The 20,085-nt window shown below is 47.5% G+C and overlaps 1 protein-coding gene and 1 long non-coding RNA gene across 3 annotated transcripts; one reads left to right on the top strand and one right to left on the bottom strand.

Moving 5' to 3' along the window:
* Window positions 1-1,516: 1,516 nt before the first annotated feature.
* On the bottom strand, window positions 1,517-7,749 carry LOC123389559. The gene is made up of 3 exons (XR_006604175.1): window positions 7,209-7,749; window positions 4,908-5,032; window positions 1,517-3,540 (listed from the first exon to the last, which is right to left on the bottom strand). It is a non-coding gene; the product is annotated as an uncharacterized LOC123389559 (long non-coding RNA).
* On the top strand, window positions 4,932-19,829 carry KCTD14 (potassium channel tetramerization domain containing 14). 2 transcript variants are annotated; one of them, XM_004763458.3, is made up of 2 exons: window positions 4,932-5,026; window positions 18,970-19,829. In XM_004763458.3, the coding sequence occupies exons 1-2, from the start codon at window positions 4,973-4,975 to the stop codon at window positions 19,636-19,638; spliced, it is 723 nt and encodes a 240-aa protein (XP_004763515.1). In that variant the 5' UTR covers window positions 4,932-4,972; the 3' UTR covers window positions 19,639-19,829. The 2 variants fall into 2 exon arrangements, with proteins under 2 accessions (XP_004763515.1, XP_004763513.1); XM_004763456.3 differs by lacking the exon at window positions 4,932-5,026 and adding an exon at window positions 14,931-15,548.
* The last annotated feature ends 256 nt before the right edge of the window (window positions 19,830-20,085 follow it).

The raw sequence follows: 20,085 nt of genomic DNA, 5'->3' as shown, positions 1-20,085 counted from the left end.
AATTTAATAATTCTTACTATAAAAAAATAATAATTCTTACTATACTTCTTGGTCCACAATTTCCATTTTCACCGAACAATCAATCTTGAGTATCTTTCCATGTTAGTGCATATGATTCTACCTTATTCTCTTTTTATTGTGTGTGTGTATATATATATATATATATATATATATATATAACATAAAATTTGCCATCTTAACCATGTTTAAGTATACAATTTAGTAACATTAATTACATTCAAAGTATTGTGCAACCATCATTAACTTTCAAAACTTTTCATCACCCCAGACAGGACCTCTGTGCCCATTAAGCAATAACTCCTTGTTTTCTACCCTACAACCCCTGGTAACCTCTAATCACCTTTCTGTCTCGATGAATGCTGCATTCTTTTCTAATGTCTGAATATTATTCCACAGAAAGAGACATCATCTTTTTTTTTTTTAAGATTTTTATTTATTTATTTGACAGAGAGAAATCACAAGTAGACAGAGAAGCAGGCAGAGAGAGAGAGAGGGAAGCAGGCTCCCTCTCAACGCGGAACTCGATCCCAGGACTCTGGGATCACGACCCGATCTGAAGGCAGCAGCTTAACCCACTGAGCCACCCAGGTGCCCCGAGACATCATCTTTTATTTAAACATTGTCGACTAATGGACATTACATTCAGGGTGTTCCCAATTGTTTGATAATACAAACAATGCTGAAAAAAAAAATCCTCGTGCACAATACATGTGGGAATATTTTGTTAGAAGAAAGTCCCAGGAGTGGCTGCTGGAATATAGGGTGTGTGCATTTACAAGTCTAATAGATACTACCAGCTTTTGCATCAAGTATCTTTAACATGAAGATTCCTGACTCCTATCCTTAGTTATTCTGGTTTAATAAAGATGAATTAGGGCCCAGCAACCTGAGTTGTTATAAATATCCTATCTGACCATTATGATGTGAAGCCATGCAATGATGAACATGATTGTAGGGCCCCAGCATCCATCCCTTGGCTGCCTGCAGAGAGGGGGTGTCCTCCCAGGGGCAACATCATAAACTCCAGCACCCCTCCCCACATCCCGCTGCCACCATGCCAAGGCTGTCCCAGTGAGTCATCAGACACAGCATGCTGGCCCCCATGATGCCAAAGAGTCCAAGGGAAGCTTGACTGATGGACAGCCCCTCTCCCAACTTGGAAGTCCTGAGTCACACTGGTTTACCAGGCAGCTCCCCACTCAGGGATCGGTTAGCTTTGCCCTTGTGGGAGGCAAACTCACTGCTCCTTCACATCAAGACCTATCAGGGAAAAGGCTGCTTTATTCCTCCCACCCACAGGGGAAATTATGACTCAGCCAGCAGGAGTGGTGGGTGGAGGACAGAGAACCACGGAGGGGAAAGAGAAAAGAGACAGAGACAAGGCTGAGTTCCAGGAGGAAGATGAAAAGGTGAGGGAAAACTGTAGAGAGGCAGAGGAAGCAGAGGGAAAAGAGGCAGAGAGAAAGAAGCCCCAAGTCAGAGGGAGACACAGAGTGGAGGCTGGAGGGAGAAGGAGCAAACAAAAGGAAGGAGAGATGGAAAAGGAAGGGAAAGCGAGAAAGAGGAGAAGCAGGAGAAAGAAAAGAGAACGTGGAGCAGAAGAGGGGTGGTGTGTGAGCTCTTTAACTGGTATTTCCAACCAACCCAGAAAAAAAATCAGTGCTTCTGCTCTGGATCCCAGGAAGCCACGGGCAGTGGAGGGGACCTACCTGAGGGTCAGGCCCTACCTGCAAAGCCACTCGCATGCTTAGCTTTGGGGTCTGCAGGGTTGACTCTGAACTTGGGGCAAAACGGTGTGTGCCTGGATGGTGGGCACAGCCTCCGTAATCAGTTGGCAACAGATCCTCAAAAAGTGCATATTCCTTGCCCAGTTCTTAGATGTAAAGGATGCTTGTTGCAGTGCTATTTATAGTAAAGGAGAAAAAAAGAAAGAAGGAAGAGATGAAATGTGGCTTGATAGATTTAGGATACATTCATACAACACAAAGGCATGTGGTCATTACAGATGTGGGTCCTGCACAGCCCTTGGGGGATATCCTCACGATCCTGGATAGAAAAAGGGGGGGGGCATTTGTGTTCAAATCAATCATTAGAATGGTATGCTTCAAATCTTACTGGCGGATATGTGTGTGATGGGGGCGGCATAACTCCTGCCCCAACTCAGAGAACGTTGACAGCCTTCTAGGAAGTTCCCTTGCTGTTTAAGGAGCTGGAACTTGTCACCAGAAGCTCAGGCTGACACTCCTGCTGGGTTAAGCTGCAGGAAGTTCTGCTCCCACCCCTTACTAGATGTGCACAGTATCCCCTTCTTTGGATTAAGGTGTCCTGGGGCAGTATGAGAAGGTGGGCACCAGCTGGAGTGCACACACTGGGGCAGACAGCCAGTGAATGGGGAGCTGGATGGGGTGCAGATCATTCCTTTCCAGGAACCTAAGTGCAGAGGTCCTGAGTACAAGGCATGGGAGGTGCTCTTCTTAGTGACAGCAAGCAGTAGCAAACTAGCCCCCTCTGGGCTAGAGGCTGCTGGCATGCCCTAAAAAAGGGATCAGGGAGGAGTAGGAGGGTATCCAAGCTCTCACTCAGACTGTACCAGAGAGAGGCCTTCAGGGCTTCACGAGCTCTCAGGATGGGGGCGGGGGGTGTCTGCTCACCAGAAGCAGGGACCCCAGGACTCAGGAGGTCCCAAGACTTGGGCCACTGCCATTATTACTTCATCTGTGTTACCCTGTCTCTGCTGGGCAGGCTTCTGTCAGAAACTCTGAGATGAGAAGGGTCTCTGGATGAGTTTGTGGGAGTATTGAGGGAGTATTGGGGAACCGTGGGGCAGGAGAGGGTAGCAATGATCTTTTTAAAAATAAGCTTTTTATTGACGTATAACTTATCCACAGAGGAATGCACGCAAGTAATTTTCACAGAAAGTAAACACACCTGTGTAACCATTTCCAGCTCAAGACAAAAAAAACCCCACAACAACAACCATGGCTCCGCATCTCAGAAGTCTCCCCTACCTCCATTTGGGTAGCAATGATTGTAAAGAGGGAATCTCCCAGGGCAGGGGAGAAAAGGAAGAAGGAAGGAAAAGACATCGCCTGGGCTGCTGTGTGGTCCTGCAGACTCAGCAGGAGAGGTCCCTGCTTTGTTTGCTTTTGTTTGCACCAGCTAGTGAACTGGCCCTTATGCAGATCTCAGGGACACGCCACACACTTATGGTCCAGACCCCGCCCTCAGGAATTTGGCAAGCAGATGATTAGCCAAGGGCAGCCCTGCAGAGAAAAGCAAAGTACAGGGTGTTTGCAGAGAGTTACAGACCTGATAGGGCCGGGCTGAGCGCAGCAGGCAAACGGGAGTGGATGGTTTGCTGGCTGGATTGGCAGGCTGTGTGCCCAAGAGGGTCAGGGAGTGGCTGGTGCCAGGGAAGTGGCCAAAGCGGACGCTGTTTGCTCCCTGAAGTTTGTTTGTCCAGGAATGATTCACATGAATTCCACGGATCAGTCCCTCCTCTTCGCCCATTGTGAGCACCTGAGTAGGGCACAGAGCTGTGACACCAGGGAAACCTGCATTTGAACCCCGGCTCTAAGCTGCATGGCTTTGGGAAGGTCGCACGTCCTCTGTGACCTCAGGATCCTCACCAGCGAAACAGGACAATAACATGTACTTCCTCAGATTGTTAGGAGGAGAAAATGAGATCGTCCATGACTGCATTGGGCAAGCGCTTCATAAATGTTGGCTCCTTTCCTTTGCCCCTTTTTCGTTTAGCAAATAAGCCTTTGGGACCTAGCGTGAAACAGGCAACTGTGCCAGGCAGGGGAGGAGGGTGGTGAGCAGGACGGATATGGAAACTGGCTGCTTCGTGGAGCTTAGAATCCAACGAGTGGGACACACATTAAATAAATAAACAAACAAGTACTTGGTCATGAGGGAAAAGCACAGGGCGCTATGAAGAAGGATCTCAGAGGGCACCTGCTGGCTCAGTCCTATGAGAAACCAACTCTTGGATTTCAGCTCAGGTTGTGATCTCAGGGCGGTGAGATGGACCATAGTGTGGGGGCACTCAGCGCAGTCTGCTTGTCCCTCTTCCTCTCACCTCCCCCCCCACCTCAAATAAATAAGTAAATAAATAAAATCTTAAAAAAAAGAGTGATCTCGGTGGTGGCTTCCACTGAGTGGTCAAATGGAGTGGTCCCAAACGGCCTCTTGAGGAAGGTGACATTTAAGCTGAGACGTACAGGGTGAGAATGAAGGCCGCGTTTTGGAAATTGGTATCGTAAGGGGTTAAAAGGCACGGGGTTAGATCCAGATGGATGTGGGTTCCAAATCTGGGGTCCCCTGCTACTCAGCTGTGAGACGCTGGGTGAGTCCCTTTCCCATCTGGGGCCTCTGTTTTGTCTTCTGTAAGGTATGGCTGAAAGTGCCTGGTTCACAGACTTGTGAGGACCAACCCAGTCGTGGAGAGAAGGTGTCCTGCATGGAGCCTGGCGCATGGTGGACTCCCAGTAAAATCAGTCCCCTTCCTGTCCCGCTCACGTGACGGCACAGCAACAGTACAGGCACGCGGGAGCGCACGTGTGGGCACACGCATGCACACACACACACACTCAAGAACACTCAGAGGCAGGACACATACGAGCTCCCTGGAGCTGCATATTTGAGGTGAGTTTAACAGCGGCTGTCTTTATAAAGGAGGAGTGGTTCATCCCCCTAGGGCTGTTAGCAGGAGGGAGCCTGCAGAGGGGGAGGGAGGCGGCAGTTACCAGAACCCCAGAGACTAGCTGTGTGGTCTGGGCGCCTGAGGAGCTGGGGCCTTCAGACCGGGAGCCCCTGGCTTTCAGGCACTGGATGGGGAGGGGACTGAGGGAGGAAGGACTCTGACCTTGGCCTCCTCTTACCTTCTGATGTCCCGCTAGGCCTCCCGCGGGACGAACACGCATGGGATCCAGAGGGATGAGAGCCTATGGATGTGAACCCTGAAGATCAGCATCCAGAGTGCAGACCAAGGAAGGATGAGGTAAATCTGGAGAAACAAATGGCAGAGATAGAGCACGGGATCCAGACATTAACATCAAGACGTTGACATTTGCACACGTTAACTTCAAGGGCAGGACTTAAACCCAGGTCACATGATCTGCCCTCTATAGGACTTGTTTTTGTTGTTGTTGTTGTTGTTTTAAGTTTTACTTTATTTACATGTTTAAGTGATCTCTACACTCAGTGTAGGGCTTGAACTCATGCATGTTCCTCCTACTAAGCCAGCTGGACCCCCCATGGACTTGTTTTTAAACAACAACAGGGTATTTCAGTCGATTAAGTGTCCAATTTTTGGTCTCACCTCAGGTCTTGATCTTGGGGCCATGAGTTCAAGCCCCACGTTGGGCTTCATGCTGGGTGTAGAGCCTATTTAAAATAAAGTTTAATTTAATTTAAAAAAGAAAAAAGAAAAACAAGAAACACCTCTAGAGAATGTTTGGAAGGAAGAAAGGATGGAAGAAAGGAGAAAGGGGGGAAAGCGGACAGACATCTACACAGTAAGAAATTAAGACAGTATGAAAGAATATACAATGAAAAGTAGTTTTCCACCCATGGCAGATTCCTAGTCTTCTCCTGAGAGGGAAGGATGACCATGTCTCCTGTATATCCTTTTGGAAATTATCAATGCAAATGCAGGAGTGCATGTATCTACAAGGTCTGCCTCATTTTTTGTAGCGGATGTAGAGTATTCTAGAATGTGGATGTATTCTAATTTATTCAACTAGTCCCCAAGTGATGGACATTTAGGCTGTTTCTATTCTAGGTTTTTGCTTCTTTAAACAGTGCTGCAGTGAACATCTTTGCACACACACTTCGCACACACGCATCTTTCAACACCTGTGCTCTAGAGGCTGCTCCAAAGAGTGGAAGCGGCACCCCCATGGCTTTAAGGGGTTCATCCCGACATCACTTTCACTAGAAAGAAGCAAGACTCATACTGTTGAAAGGGACCTTAACCATGGTCAAGCCTCACCAACGACTTCACCATTATATGAATGAGGAAACTGAGGCTCCAGGTCTGACGGGAGGCTGGTGGGAGATTTGGACTGGACCCCCATGTGTTCTCACAGGGGCTGTGGGGGCAAGAGGGTGTGGTTGAGAGTTGGGCAGTGCTGTCTCTGGGGCCTGGCCTGCAGGACAAGGAGTGGCAAACACCATGGGCTCTAAAATCAGACTTCTGGATTTGATCCTGGCTTAGAGAAATAGCCTTTCTAAATTAAGATTTTCTCTCTTGGAAAATCGGGATCATGTTACTCTTCCTTTAGTCTTCCCCACAGGGTTGCAGTGAGATAAAAGAAACAATGCCCACAGAACAGAGGTTTCCTTATATTACCGACTCCCCACTCTGGGCATCTTGGTTCCTGCTCCTTGCATGGGGCATCTTTTGGGTTAAAAGCCCATGAGTTGTTGAACTCGGGGCACACTTGGCCTCGAGCCATGCTCTGTGTCCCTGCAGTCAAGGCCAAGCTGAGCAAATTCTAACCTCTACCCAGAAGCTCTGGCTGCCGCCTCCCTCCAGAGAGGAGCTTGCTGGGTCTGGGCCAGGTCAGAGGGGAGGGGTTCAAACGGAAGCCCAGCCAACCTTCCTCCCTATACAGATCTCCAGGAGTAGGCGCCTGTGCCTGCCCCATGCTTGGCACTGCCTGTACATTGCCTCCTGGACTCCTCCCGGAAACCCCGTAGGGGCATCACAACTCCCATTTTTGAGGTGAAGAATGTGAGGTTCCCAGAGTTAAAGAGACCTGCTTCTAAGTAAAGAATTCCTTGGACAGAGTTGGAGGGCTTCCCAGGTTGATGGGAGCACATGTCGATTGATTATGAAGTTGGCTCTTGGAGGCACTACTTTTGGGGTTTATGAGTAGCCTTTCCCTCAAGAGGCTGTCTCAGCCAAAGGTGATCAAAAAGGGACACTCCCTCTTCTTTCCTGCTGGATCTCCTTTTTCCGGTCCCTCCCCTAACTTAGCATCTCCCTCCGGCCTCAGGGCCTCAGGGCCCTGGGTGCTCTTCCCTACCCACCCTCCTGCCCCTTCCCCTTCAGACCTCACCCCCGAAGGCTTCACTGCCCTGGGTCCCATGAAGAAGTCCACCATGATCTGTGTGCTCTCATGATTCTATGCTCTTTACTCTCAGAGATCTGTTCACCTGTGTAATCCGATACTTACGTGTGTGGTTATTGATCAGTCCGGCTGACAGTGCGCTCCCTGCTCTTGGCTCTTGTCCTCTGGTTCACTACTCTCTTCCCAGGGCCTGGCACTGTGATCGACACATGGTAGGCCCTCGGGTCTCTATGTCCTTCCTCTCTAAAAGGGAATAACACTACCTGCTACCAGTGCTGTTTTGGAAGATTAAATGGGACAAAGCTCTCCAAGGTGCCTGGCCCAGAGTCAGGCCAGCTGGGCCCAGCCCTGGACCATTCTCTAAGGATTTGAATCTTTCTCAAGCCGGTGGGAAGCAAAGAGAAGGGAAGAGGGTCCTTGTGGGTTGGCAGGGGTCTCCCCTGCGGTGGGTCCCACAAAGGGAGCCTTGTGTGGGACCAGTGGCAGGCTGCCTTGTGGGACAGCTGGGCCCAGGGCTGCCAGGCCTGGGCTGTGCTGGGCTGGGCACTTGGCCACAGACAACCGTCTAAGGACCCTTTCATCTGAGTCCCAGCTGCCACTTGGCTGGCTGGCTCAAAGCCCAGCTGCCTGGAGAGGAGAGGGGCTGGCAGCTTTGTCTCAGGAAGAACAAAGAGTGGGAGGAGTGGGAGGAGGGCAGAGGGAAGCAGTGCTTGCTCTTGGAGTGGGGCCAAAGGGAAACAAGATCCAGTCATAGGCAACACCAAGGGGCTGTTTGAATTCTTTTGTTGCCATAGCATCAAACAAGACAGGATTGCAAAGAGCATCTCAGGCCACATCCCAACACCCACCACGTTAGAGTGGAGAATTAAGGGCCAGAGGGGGGCAGAGACTTGCCTAAGGTGACACTCAAATGGCAGAGCCAGAACTAGAACCCTGGTCTCTTGTCGCCCTAGGCTGAAGGATTCTGAAAGAGCTGCTGCATCCCTGGGAGCCTCAGGGCCCTCACACATGAAGCGGGGGGCTCAGAGGTAAAGTGGAGGGGCCGATTTCTATTTTGAATGGAGGGTCACATGTCCCCCTGGATATAAAAAGAAGATGAGGTCCGTTTGAGTTGGGCCTCATGAATTGTTTTGCAGAGAGAATGAGCTACAGGGAAAGGCATTCCGAATGGCGGAAACAAAGGCAGGAAGGCAAGGGAGAGCAGGCTCTGTTTCTGGGCAGCTGTGGCTGGGGAAGAAACAGGAAATGAAGTTAAAATCTCAGGCTGCTTGGTCATGTTAGAGGCACCCCTTGTCCCTCCGAGTGTCCAGCCCTCCTTTCTGGGGTAATGACCCTTCAGAACTCAGTGTCCCCATGGACTCATCCTGGCTCATGAGGCTGATCAGCCTGCTGGGACGAGATGGACTAGGCAAGGGTAAGTGGGCACGGGGGCTGTGCGGAGCCTGTGGTCAGCTCTCCACCCAGACAAGGTGGGCAGCGAAGCCTGCCTTGAGGAGATCACAGCAGCCTCCCCATGCTCGGTCCCATCTGCAGAGTCATAGTGTTCAAGGTACACACTCTACCCAGGATCTTAGCTCCCTTGTGCTGTTATACCCCAAACATAAACGGTGTGGCTTATAAACAACAAGCATTCTTTTTCACAGCTCTGGAGGTTAGGAAGTGCAAAATCATGCTGCTGGTAGATTTGGTGTCTGCTGAGAGCCCGCTTCCTGGTTCATAGATGGCCCTCTTCTCATGGTGTCCTCCTACAGCAGAAGGAAGGAGCTAGCAAACTGTCTGGGGGTCTTTTCTTTATAAAAGCACAAATCCCATGCTTGAGGGCTCCGGCCTCATGACCTATTCACTTCCCAAAAGTCCCACTTCCTCATACCATTATATTGGGCTCTAGGTTTCAACATACGAATTTTGGGGGAGCATGAACCAAATTGCTTGTTCAAACTGTATCAACCTGACATAAAGCAAATCTTTATAGTCCCGGAAAGAGAATTTTTGGTGAGAAAGACATGGAGTCAGCTTGACTCTGCCAGTTACTAGCTGTTCACTTTAAGCTGTTCACTTAACCTCTCTGAGCCATAGTTCCCTCATCTGTGGAATAATTCTAACTGCTTGGATGGATTTATACATGTTTCTATGGTCAGTGTAGGTACTCAGCACATGATTATTGCCTGTCCGTTACCCTCCTTCATCTGGCACAGCTGACCCCTCTGCTGGGAAGAGTGTCACAGAGTCCTCTCTCAACAAACCTCTCCCTCCTTCAAGACCCAGCTGCCATGCTACCTCTTCCATGAATACTTCCCAGATCTCCCAAATAGAAAAGCTGACTTCTTCCAGGAATGCCTTGTGCTTGTCTTATGTTGTCTTGTCTTTTTTCTTCATTTTTCTCTTTTATCCTTTTTCATGCTCACTGCAACTAATGACGTAATGCAACGATTAATAAAAAAAAAATCAGTAGGGACGCCTGGGTGGTTCAGTGGGTTAAAGCCTCTGCCTTCGGCTCAGGTCACGATCCCAGAATCCTGGGATCGAGCCCCACATCGGGCTGGGCTCTCTGCTTGGCGGTGGGCCTGCTTCCCACCCCCCCCCCCCGTCTCTGCCTGCCTCTCTGCCTACTTGTGATCGCTGTCAAATAAATAAATAAAATCTTTAAAAAGAATAAATAATCTCCCCTGTCCATTTCTTTCTTTCATTTTTTTTAAATTAAGATTTGTTAATTTATTTGAGAGAGAGGGAGAGAGCTTGCCTGGAGGCATGCATAGGTGGGGGAGGGGCAATGGGCAAGGGAAAAAGAGGATCTCAAGCAGACTCCCTCCTGAGCACAGAGCCTGACGTGGGGGTTGATAACAGGACCATTAGGGTCCCTGAGCCAAAATCCAGAGTCAGATGCTTAACCGACTGAGCTACCCAGGGGCCCCTCCCTTGTCAATTTCTACCACCACCTCACTGATGAACCGATGATAACATCCAGTGAGCATTATTCTACACCCTTCCCATTATGCTGACATATAAATTTATCTAAGAAGAGGTTTCTTGTGTTTGTTTTTACACAAATAGATTCCCACTGTATACACTGCTCTGATATTTATTTTTAATCACTTAATAAATCATGGGTGAATGAATATAAATCTTCCATTCTCTCTCTCTCTCTCTCTCTCTTTTTTTTTTGTAGCTAATAAAATCCTTTGTATCCAGGGGTGCCTGGGAGGCTCAGTTGGTCGAGTGACCAACTCTTGGGTTGTGGGATCAAGCCCCATATTGTGCTCTGTGCTTACCAGGGAGTCTATTTGAAGATTCTTTCCCTCTGCCTCTCCCCCTACTTGCATGCACTCTCTCTCTAATAAATAAATCTTAAAAAAAAAAAAAAGTTGTATCCAGATGTAATTTCCACTGTATAGATTCTATCAGATAACTAAGGATTTGTTTGTTTGTTTCGGACTTTTTTATTAAGTTTTTTATTTTAATTCCTGTATACTTAACATACAGTGTTATAATAGTTTCAGGTGTACCACATAGTGATTGAACAATTCTATACATTACTCAGTGCTCATCATAAATGTACCCTTTAATTCCCATCATCTATGTTACCCATCATCCCACCCACCTCCCCTCTGGTAACCATCGGTTTGTTCTTTATAGTTAAGATTCTGCTTTTTTATTTCTCTCTCTCTTTTTCCTTTACTCATTTGTTTTCTTTCTTAAATTCCACATATGAGTGAGATTATATGGTATTTGTCTTTCTCTCACTGACTTGTTTCACTTAGCATTACACTCTCCAGCTCTATCCATGTCTTTGCAAATGGCAAGATTTCATTTTTTTTTATGACTGAACAATATTCCGTTGTACACCACATCTTCTTTATCCATTCATCCATAGATGGACATTTGGGCTGTTTCCATAATCTGGATAGTGTAAATAATGCTGCAATAAACATAGAGGTTCATGTATCCCTTTGAATTAGTGTTTTATATTTTGGGTACCCATTAGTGCAATTACTGGATCATAGGGTAGTTCCATGTTTAGCTCTTTTTTCAAAAAATATTTTATTTTTAACCCACTGAGCCACCTGGGCACCCCCCCAAAATATTTTATTTTTAAGTAATCTCCACACCTAATATGGGGCTCCAACTCACAACCCTCAGATCAAGAGTTACATGCTCTACTGACTGAGTTAGCAAGGAGCCCCCTATATTTAACTTTTTAGAGTACCTCCATACTCTTCCAGATTGGCTGCACCAGTTTGCATTCCCACCAATGGTGCAGGAGGGTTTCTTTTTCTCCACATCCTCGTCAACACTTGTTGTTTCTTGTGTTGTTGATTTTAGCCATTCCAACAGATGTGAGGTTATATCTTGTGGTTTTGATTTGCATTTCCCTGATGGTAAGTGATGATGAACAACATCTTCTTATGTGTCTGTTGGCCATCTGAATGTCTTCTTTGGGGAAATGTCTGTTCATGTTGTCTGTCCACTTTTTAATTGTTTATTAAATTTAATTATTTAATTGTTATTTGTTTTTTGGAGGTATTGAGTTGTATCAGCTTTTTAAAATTTTTTATTTTTTTATTAATATATAATGTGTTATTAGCCCCAGGGATACAGGTCTGTGAATCATCAGGTTTACACACTTCACAGCACTCACCATAGCACATACCTTCCCCAATGTCCATAACCCAACAACCCTCTCCTTCCCCCCCTCCTCCTGGGAACCCTCAGTTTGTTTTGTGAGATTAAGAATCTCTTATGGTTTGTCTCCCTCCCAATCCTATCTTGTTTCATGTATTCCTTTCCTACCCCCCAAAGACCCCATGTTGCCTTTCAACTTCCTCATATCAGGGAGATCATATGATAATTGTCTCTCTCTGATTGACCTATTTCGCTCAGCATAATACCCTCTAAGTTGTCGTCGCAAATGGCAAGATTTTATTTCTTTTGATGGCTGCATAGTATTTCATTGTATATATATACACACCACATCTTCTGTGTCCATTCATCTGTTGATGGACATCTAGGTTCTTTCCATAGTTTGGATATTGTGGACATTGCTGCTATAAACATTCGGGTGCACGTGCCCCTTTGGATAACTACATTTGTATCTTTAGGGTAAATACCCAGTAGTGCGATTGCTGGGTCGTAGGGTAGCTCTATTTTCAAGTTGTATCAGTTTTTATGTATTTTGGATACTAACCCTTTATTGGATATGTCATATCTTCTCTCATTCAGTAGCTTGTCTTTTAGTTTTTTTGTTGATTGTTTCCTTTCCTGTTCAGCTTTTAATTTTGATGTAGTCCCAATAGTTCATTTTTGCTTTTGTATCCCTTGCCTCAGGAGACATATCTCGAAAAATGTTGTGACATCTGCTGTCACAGAAAATAGTATCTGTGCTCTCTTCAAGGATGTGTACAGTTTTAGGTCTCTATTTTGGTCTTCGATCCATTTTGAGTTTTTGTTTATGGTGTAAGAAAGTGATCCATTTTCACTTTTTTGCATGTGGCTGTCCAGTTTTCCCAACACCATTTGTTGAAGAGACTGTTTCCCATTGTATATTCTTTCCTCTTTTGTTGAAGATTAATTGGTCATACAATTATAGGTTTATTTTGGGGCTTTCTATTCTGTTCCAAGATCTGCCTTATTCCTTTTCATAGTTGCATAGTATTCCAAGGCATCAACAAATAAAAAATCATGGTTTATTTAATGGTACCTCTAAGTTTCTTATTTTTGTCATCACAAACAAAACAGTGATAAACATATTTGTTCATATCCTTTCAGAGCAGTGATTTCTTTTTTTTTCCTCTTTTTTTTTTTTTAACAGTGATTGTATTTCAATTGGTAAGATGCTCAAAAGTGGGACTATTGGATCAAATGGTACCTGCATTATTTTATTTTAGTAGATATGACCATATTATTTTCTTAAATGATCACAGCAGTTCACACTCCAATATGCAAAGTTGGAGGTGCTGTTTTCCTGTATCCTTACCACCTCTAGCATATTGTTATTCTTCTCAACATTTGCCAAAATGATGGAATGAAAACAGCACAGTATTGCTCCTTGGATTGCATTTTCTCAACCCCTGCTCAATTACAGTAACCTCAGTTCAGTTATTTTATTTTTCATTTCTGGAAGGTCTATTTGGCTTTTTTCAAATCTGCCTGGTAATTTTTGATCATATCTTCTTGGTCTTTGTTCATGTACATAACCCTTATATTTATTTAAGCACATTAAACACTTATTTTATATTCTGTATCCAGTAATCTCAATATCTGAGTTGCTTGTGGATCTGCTGACTCTTGCTCATGGTATCTCGTTTCCTTTTGTATTTCAGGATTTCATATTGTGAGCTTGCATTTACTGGACTGCGTGGGTTCTTTCAAGTTTGGTGTGACTGGACTTTCCTCCAGGAAGGGTTTTCATTTTCTTTGTCAGGCATCTGAGGAAACTACCAACCTAGGTCCATTTATTTTATTTTATTTTATTTTAAGATTTTATTTATTTATTTGACAGATAGAGATCACAAGTAGGCTGAGAGGCAAGCAGAGAGAGAGAGAGAGAGGAGGAAGCAGGCTCCCTACTGAGCAGAGAGCCCGATGTGGGGCTTGATCCCAGGACCTTGGGATCATGACCGGAGCCAAAGGCAGAGGCTTTAACCCACTGAGCCACCCCGGTGCCCCACCTAGGTCCATTTAAATTAAATTCCTAGCTGATGTTGCTGTTTCTTTTCTTTTCTTTCTTTTTTTTTTTTTTAAAGATTTTTATTTATTTATTTGACAGAGACAGATCACAAGTAGGCAGAGAGGCAGGCAGAGAAAGAGAGAGAGAGGAGGAAGCAGGCTCCCTGCTGAGCAGAGAGCCCCATGTGGGGCTTGATCCCAGGACCCTGAGATCATGACCTGAGCCGAAGGCAGCGGCATAACCCACTGAGCCACCCAGGCGCCCAATGTTGCTGTTTCTGATCATTTAAGAAAGTGAATATTTGGGGTGCCTGGATGGCTCAGTCAGTTAAGTGTCTGCCTTTGGCTCAGGTCATGATCTCACAGTCCTGGGATTGAGCCCCATGTTAGGCTCTTTGCTCAGTTGGGAGTCTGCTCCTCCCTCCCCCATCATGCCTTCTCTCCCTATCTTTCTCTTTCTCAAATAAATGAATAAAATCTTAAAAAAAATAAAGTGAATATTTGGGTCCCAGATCCATTTAAGCTCTAGCCTATAGTCAGACCTTTTCAGGAAGATTTTTCTCCACCCAGAACCAAGGAATAAGACAAGCACAGCATTCCCCTTTGAGTGGAGGATTGTTTAATTTACCTTTTTGTAGTCCTTGATCCAATGTCCTACGCTGTGAGTGGCCCAGACTTTGTCTCCTACTTTCTCTCTTTTTTTTGGGGGGGAGGGGTTGCGTTATGCGCTTCACAAATACTGCATTTTTTACAAACTGAAGTTTTGTGGCAACCCTATGTCAAGCAAGTCTATCAGCACCATTTTTCTTCCTTCCTTCCTTCTTTTTTTCCCAAAAAGATCACCAAACCCTGGGATCATGACCCCAGCTGAAAGCAGACTCCCAACTGACTGAACCGCTCAGGTGCCTCCCAGATTTTCCTTGTTTTAATGACGCCAACAGTTTTGAGGATTATTAGTCAGGTATATTGAGGAAAGTCATTCTATTGGAATTTGTTAGATGTTTTTCTCATGATTAGATTGGGATTATGGGTTTTGGGTAGAAGATCACAGAAGTAAAGTGCCATTTTCATCACATCGTTCCAAAGGTATTTACTATCATCTTGATGTTGACCTTGATTACCTGGCTGAGGTAGGGTTTGTCAAGTTTTTGTTTCTGTTCCACCCCCCCCTTCCTTTCTATGCTCTCCTCTTTGGAAGAAAGTCACTATGCATGACCATACTTTAGGAGTGAGGAATTATGCTCCCCCTCTTAGGGTTATGTTTTAACAAGCAAAATAACCCACACGACAGGTATCTTAGCTCTTTGCATCAATGGTCATGCCTTGAGCTTTTAGCAGCTGATCTTAAGTGGAAACATATTCTGCACTGGCCACCCTCTCTCTTGGAGCCTCACTTTCCTCATTTGTGAAGTTAGGGTTATTGATCCTTCGCCTCTAGAACTGTAGAGAGTAGAAAGTCTCCTGCTGTCGGTGTCAATTCCCTCTGCCTCCGGCTTTTGGCTATCTGGGAGCCCCCTCCCAGAGAGGGTCAGTGATGACCTAAGGTCTTACAGCATGCTTGGCAGAGCCAAAGTCAACCCCGGGCTCTAACCACACCCTGGGTCCACTTTGCCCCACCCGGGGGCGTGGAGCAAAGGTGTACTTCCGCCAGCCAGCCGTAGGTACCTCACACGTGGCGAGTCTGGGTGCCCAGCCACCTGCAGGACCAGAATGATGAGTCTGAGCTCGGGATCCCGCTCTCTGCGGTCCAACCAGGCCTCCCCCTCCACTGGCCCGTCAGGGGTGAGTGCGCAGCCGCGAGGGCGGCTCAGTCCTTGCTCTTCTGCCTTCTTTCACTCTTTTCAGTGTCCGTACGTCCCTTCCTCAGGGTCTGAGTCCCCTAGCTTCTGGCACGCCCCTGGCTGGGTGCTCTCCTCCCCTAGCTAGTTCTGATCTCTCCTTCTGCCCGTTCCCTGCCTGGCTCGGTCCAGCCTCTCCTCCTTGCCCTCTTTTCTGCCTGGCCGCTTTTATCTCTCCTTCTCTGTTCAGTCTTTGTGTCAGCTGTTTTCTTTGTGTCTCCCCTCAGTCCCTGGGCTTGTCCTAGTCCACCGCTCTTCCGCTGCCCCTCCTCCTCCCGTGTATGAGAGCAGAAGACCCGACGGAAGGCTTCGGGGCTCTCATTCCCTCACCCACCACACCTAGGCTGCCCCTGCCCTTTGGCAGGGTCCTGAGTCGCCTGCCTGCCTTCCCCCTCCCAGGGCTTGGTTGAGGGGAGTTTGCGGGGAGGATCCGGAAAAGACCCAATGCGCTCCAGGAGCAGAACATTCTAATCTCTCCTGGGCTGAGTGCCCTCCGGAAGACTCGTAGGAAAGCAGAGCAGATCCAGCAGGGGGAGACGGTGGCTCTTTCCCCTAGGGCAGTGATAAATGTCATTGTCACCTGCTCCGTGGCAGGGCCGCCCTAGGGGCTCAGTATATGTCAGAACGAATTACTGAGCAAGAGAGGGAGCCAGCAGGGAGCGTGATGCCAGGTAGGGACAGACTGGCTTTTATCAGAATACCAGGCGCTCCTGTAATCAGTGCATCAGGTAAACTCCAGCTTAATACATGGACATTTACGTAGCATCCTGGTGTGCTGGGCCCTGCAGTAGGTATTGGTAATACAGAGAGGAATTGGGGATAGTCATCCCTTAGGGATCTCATGGTCTAGCGGGGGATACGGATGAACAAATGGAATTACAGGGCCCTGTAGAATCACAAGGAGACAACCCATCTAGAAAGATTTCTGGAGGAATTAACTTGAAGGATGAGTGGCCTAAGCAAAGCAAGTGTGGGCAGCAAATGAGTCAAGTCCTGTAGGCATGGGGGACCAGCCTGCTCTGGATGGGTGGGGGCAGAGTGTATCTGGTAGTTGATTTTGCCAGGGCTGCAAAGGGCCTTGTAAACCTTATTAAAGGGTTTAGAGTTTATCTGGAAGGGGATGCAAAGTGCCCAAAGTGTTTAAAGCAGGGTGTGAGCAGATCAGATTTCCACTTCAGAAGAATGACTCTGGCTTCAAAGCAAAGATTGGATTGGGGAAGGGGCATGGGACCATGGAATTGACCAGAACTGAGAATCACCAGGACTTGATTCTGACAGCAGCCAAACAATACAGCCTGCGGGCCTGCCTTGAGAAAAATAAATGAGAACCTGTGACTTCCTCTTTCTCCCCTAAACCTCAGGGCCCCTTGGCAGGCTGTTCGGTTAACCCTGAGTTGGCTCTGTGAAGCGGGCAGTTAAACGCAAAGCAGTTTGGCTGCTGTCAGAAAGCATCCTCTTGGTCTCCCTTCTCTACTCTAACCGGCAGAACTGTCCACCCCCAGCTGTTGCCATGGCAACTTAGCTCTTTCCCCACCCCCACCCCCCAGCTGTTTGGCTGCCCCTGGCTCTCTTTATTCCAGTACTTTAACCTTAGAGGTAGAGCCCACACTCAAGTTGAGAATGAAGTCACACCTAAATGAGAACCCAGGGCATGTCTAAACCCTGTCACTACTCCTGGCTCTGCAGTGACTTGTGGCTGAATCTCCAGGATGGAAATGCAGCCTTCCCTCTGACGCCACCCTCATCTTTTCTGTGGCTGCAGTCATCACACTTGCTTGGAAACCCTCCTTGACAACCTCCAGCACACACCAATCCACACGGAGAGCCTTTGAGTCTCCCCTCTGGGCGCCTGCACATTTAAGCCCTCTGTTTCCCTCTTTCCTCTGTGAGCTCCGTGAGAGCAGGGGGCAGGGACCGTGTCCTCTTCCTCTGCTCAAGAGGAGGCTTGAATGTAATAGGCCCTCTATGTTTTTTGGAATGAATGAGTAACTAAGGGAATGAAGAGTGGAGGTTTTAAAGGTTGAAAACTGGCTGATGTAATGACCAAGAGGACATGCTTCGGGGTAATGTGGCCCCGAGTTTAAGTTCTGACATCATCACTTAATAGCTGGTTGCTTTTAGGCAATTTACTTCAGCTCCTTAATCCTCCATTTCTTCGTCTGTAAAATGAGGATTTAATTCATTCTTCATAGGATTGCTGTGAGGATTGAATTAGAGGTTGAATGTAAAGTGCTCTGGACAATTACTAGACTAGGAGGAAAGAGACTGTCCCACTTGCTCCTCAGTGTTCCAGTACCTGGCACACGCGTATTTTATGGATGGAGAGAGTCAATTTTTATTTATTTATTTATTAAGATTTTATTTATTTATTTGACAGAGATCACAAGTAAGCCTAGAGGCAGGCAGAGAGAGAGAGAGAGAGAGGGAAGCAGGCTCCCCACTGAGCAGAAAGCACGATGTGGGGCTCAATCCCAGGACCCTGGGATCATAACCCAAGCCGAAAACAGAGGCTTTAACCCACTGACCCACCCAGGCGCCCAGAGTGAGTCAATTTTAGATAACAAAAGTTATTCAGGAAGTTGGTTTATAAGGCTAACAACTAGTGTATCACCTCACATGTAATAATCTTCTGTTATTTTTGTTAGGTCTGCTGGCAGCACTCAGTGTTCCCCAAATGCAACCTGACTCTCAGTCCGTTCTCATGTCTCCCTCGCACTGGCCTGTGGGCATCTCCAGGTGGGCACCATGTGGGTCTTCACCACATCCTTAGTGCTCAGCTCAAGGTGCGGCATAGAGAAGAGGCCTCTAAAAATTCTGCAGGCCAGCTAAACCTAACTTCCATTGGTACCACACTATACAGTTTATGAGGCAGTTTTATACCCATTGTTCCTGTTACTGACCTTTTCAGCACCAAGGATATTCCTGTTATTTAATAGCCACCAGGACCGTATTTTGAAAGATGTCTATCATGCAAATATCCCCAACTCTCACCACAGATTATGGACACACAGTAAGTACCCAAGAAATGCCCAAATGCTTCCCAAATGAACACACCTATGGCTTCTTAGCCTCTCTGAAATCGGAATACTCCCCCCTCCCCTTAACTATATCTTAGATCTGAGCTTCCAGCCTTGGGAACTTCTGACTTCACAACAGCTCCATATTTCCATTTTATAAATGAAGAAATAGGCATAGGGAGGGGAAAAGCTCTGCCAAAGGCCACAGGTTTTGCAAGTGTTGTCACTGGGACTTGCTTCCATAGCAGCCTCCTGGACTAATATTCTATAATATTCTATGGATGAAAATAAGCCATAAGCTCCCTAGAGGTGACACTACCATTCCACTCTGCCTTCTTGTGCCCTCAGGGATCTCCTGTCCTAGAGCTTAACGTGGGAGGCGAATTGTACACCACCACCGTGGGCACCCTGAGAAAGCTCCCGGGTTCAAAGCTGGCAGAGATGTTCTCCAGCTCCGCTAAGGCCTACACGGATGCAGAGGGCCGCTTCTTCATCGATCGCCCCGGCACCTATTTCGGACCCATCCTGGACTACCTGCGCAGCGACCGGCTGCCCACACACCACATCCCGGAGGTGTACCGCGAGGCGCAGTTTTATGAAATCAAGCCTCTGGTCAAGCTCTTGGAGGACACGCCGCAGATCTTCGGTGAGCAGGTGGCCCGGAGGCAGTTCTTGCTGCGGGTGCCGGGCTACAGCGAGAACCTGGAGCTCATGGTGCGCCTGGCGCGCGCCGAGGCGGTGGCGGCTCGCAGTTCCGCGGTGCTGGTGTGCGCGGTGCGCACTGAAGAAGACGCGGTGCTCTGCGCGGATGCCCTGCGGATTCTGGAGGCCGAAAAGAGGTCGGTGGTTAAGTTCGGCCCCTGGAAGGCGGCCCCACAGGTCAAGGACCTCCTCGACTGCGTGAAGATGGACATTACGGCCCAGGGGTACCAGGTACACTATGAACAGTTCTCGGAGAGGACGTTACGGACCAAGCACTTGGGTTACTTTTACACATTCGTCTTCATCTGGTGGTGATCCCCTGGGGAGCGGGGGGTGGGGTGGGGGGGGGGGAACACAGTTTATTTCAGGTTCTGGTGCGACTTATGAAATTAAAAGTTGCCTTCAAGGGCGCCTGGGTGGCTCAGTGGGTTAAGCCGCTGCCTTAGGCTCAGGTCATGATCTCAGGGTCCTGGGATCGAGTCCCGCATCGGGCTCTCTGCTCAGCAGGGAGCCTGCTTCCTCCTCTCTCTCTCTGCCTGCCTCTCTGCCTGCTTGTGATCTCTCTCTGTCAAATAAATAAATAAATAAAATCTTTAAAAAAAAAAAGTTGCCTTCAAAATTCGTCTTACTTGGGGCACCTGAGTGGCTCAGTGGATTAAGCCTCTGCCTTCGGCTCAGGTCATGATCCCAAGATCCTGGGATCGAGCCCCACATCGGGCTCTCTGCTCAGCAACGAGCCTGATTTCCCCCTCTCTCTCTCTG

The sequence above is a fragment of the Mustela putorius genome, unplaced genomic scaffold (assembly GCF_011764305.1).
Source record: "Mustela putorius furo isolate JIRA1106 unplaced genomic scaffold, ASM1176430v1.1 tig00003987_pilon_pilon_pilon, whole genome shotgun sequence".
Classification (NCBI taxonomy): domain Eukaryota; kingdom Metazoa; phylum Chordata; class Mammalia; order Carnivora; family Mustelidae; genus Mustela; species Mustela putorius.
This window is presented reverse-complemented; position numbering and strand designations above follow the sequence as displayed.

Bases quoted from the DNA above. Each gene is read 5' to 3' on its own strand.
- KCTD14 (XM_004763456.3), top strand. From the start codon at position 15,477: ATGATGAGTCTGAGCTCGGGATCCCGCTCTCTGCGGTCCAACCAGGCC. The intron at 15,549-18,969 runs GTGAGTGCGCAG...TTGTGCCCTCAG, and splicing joins CCTCCACTGGCCCGTCAGGG to GGATCTCCTGTCCTAGAGCT.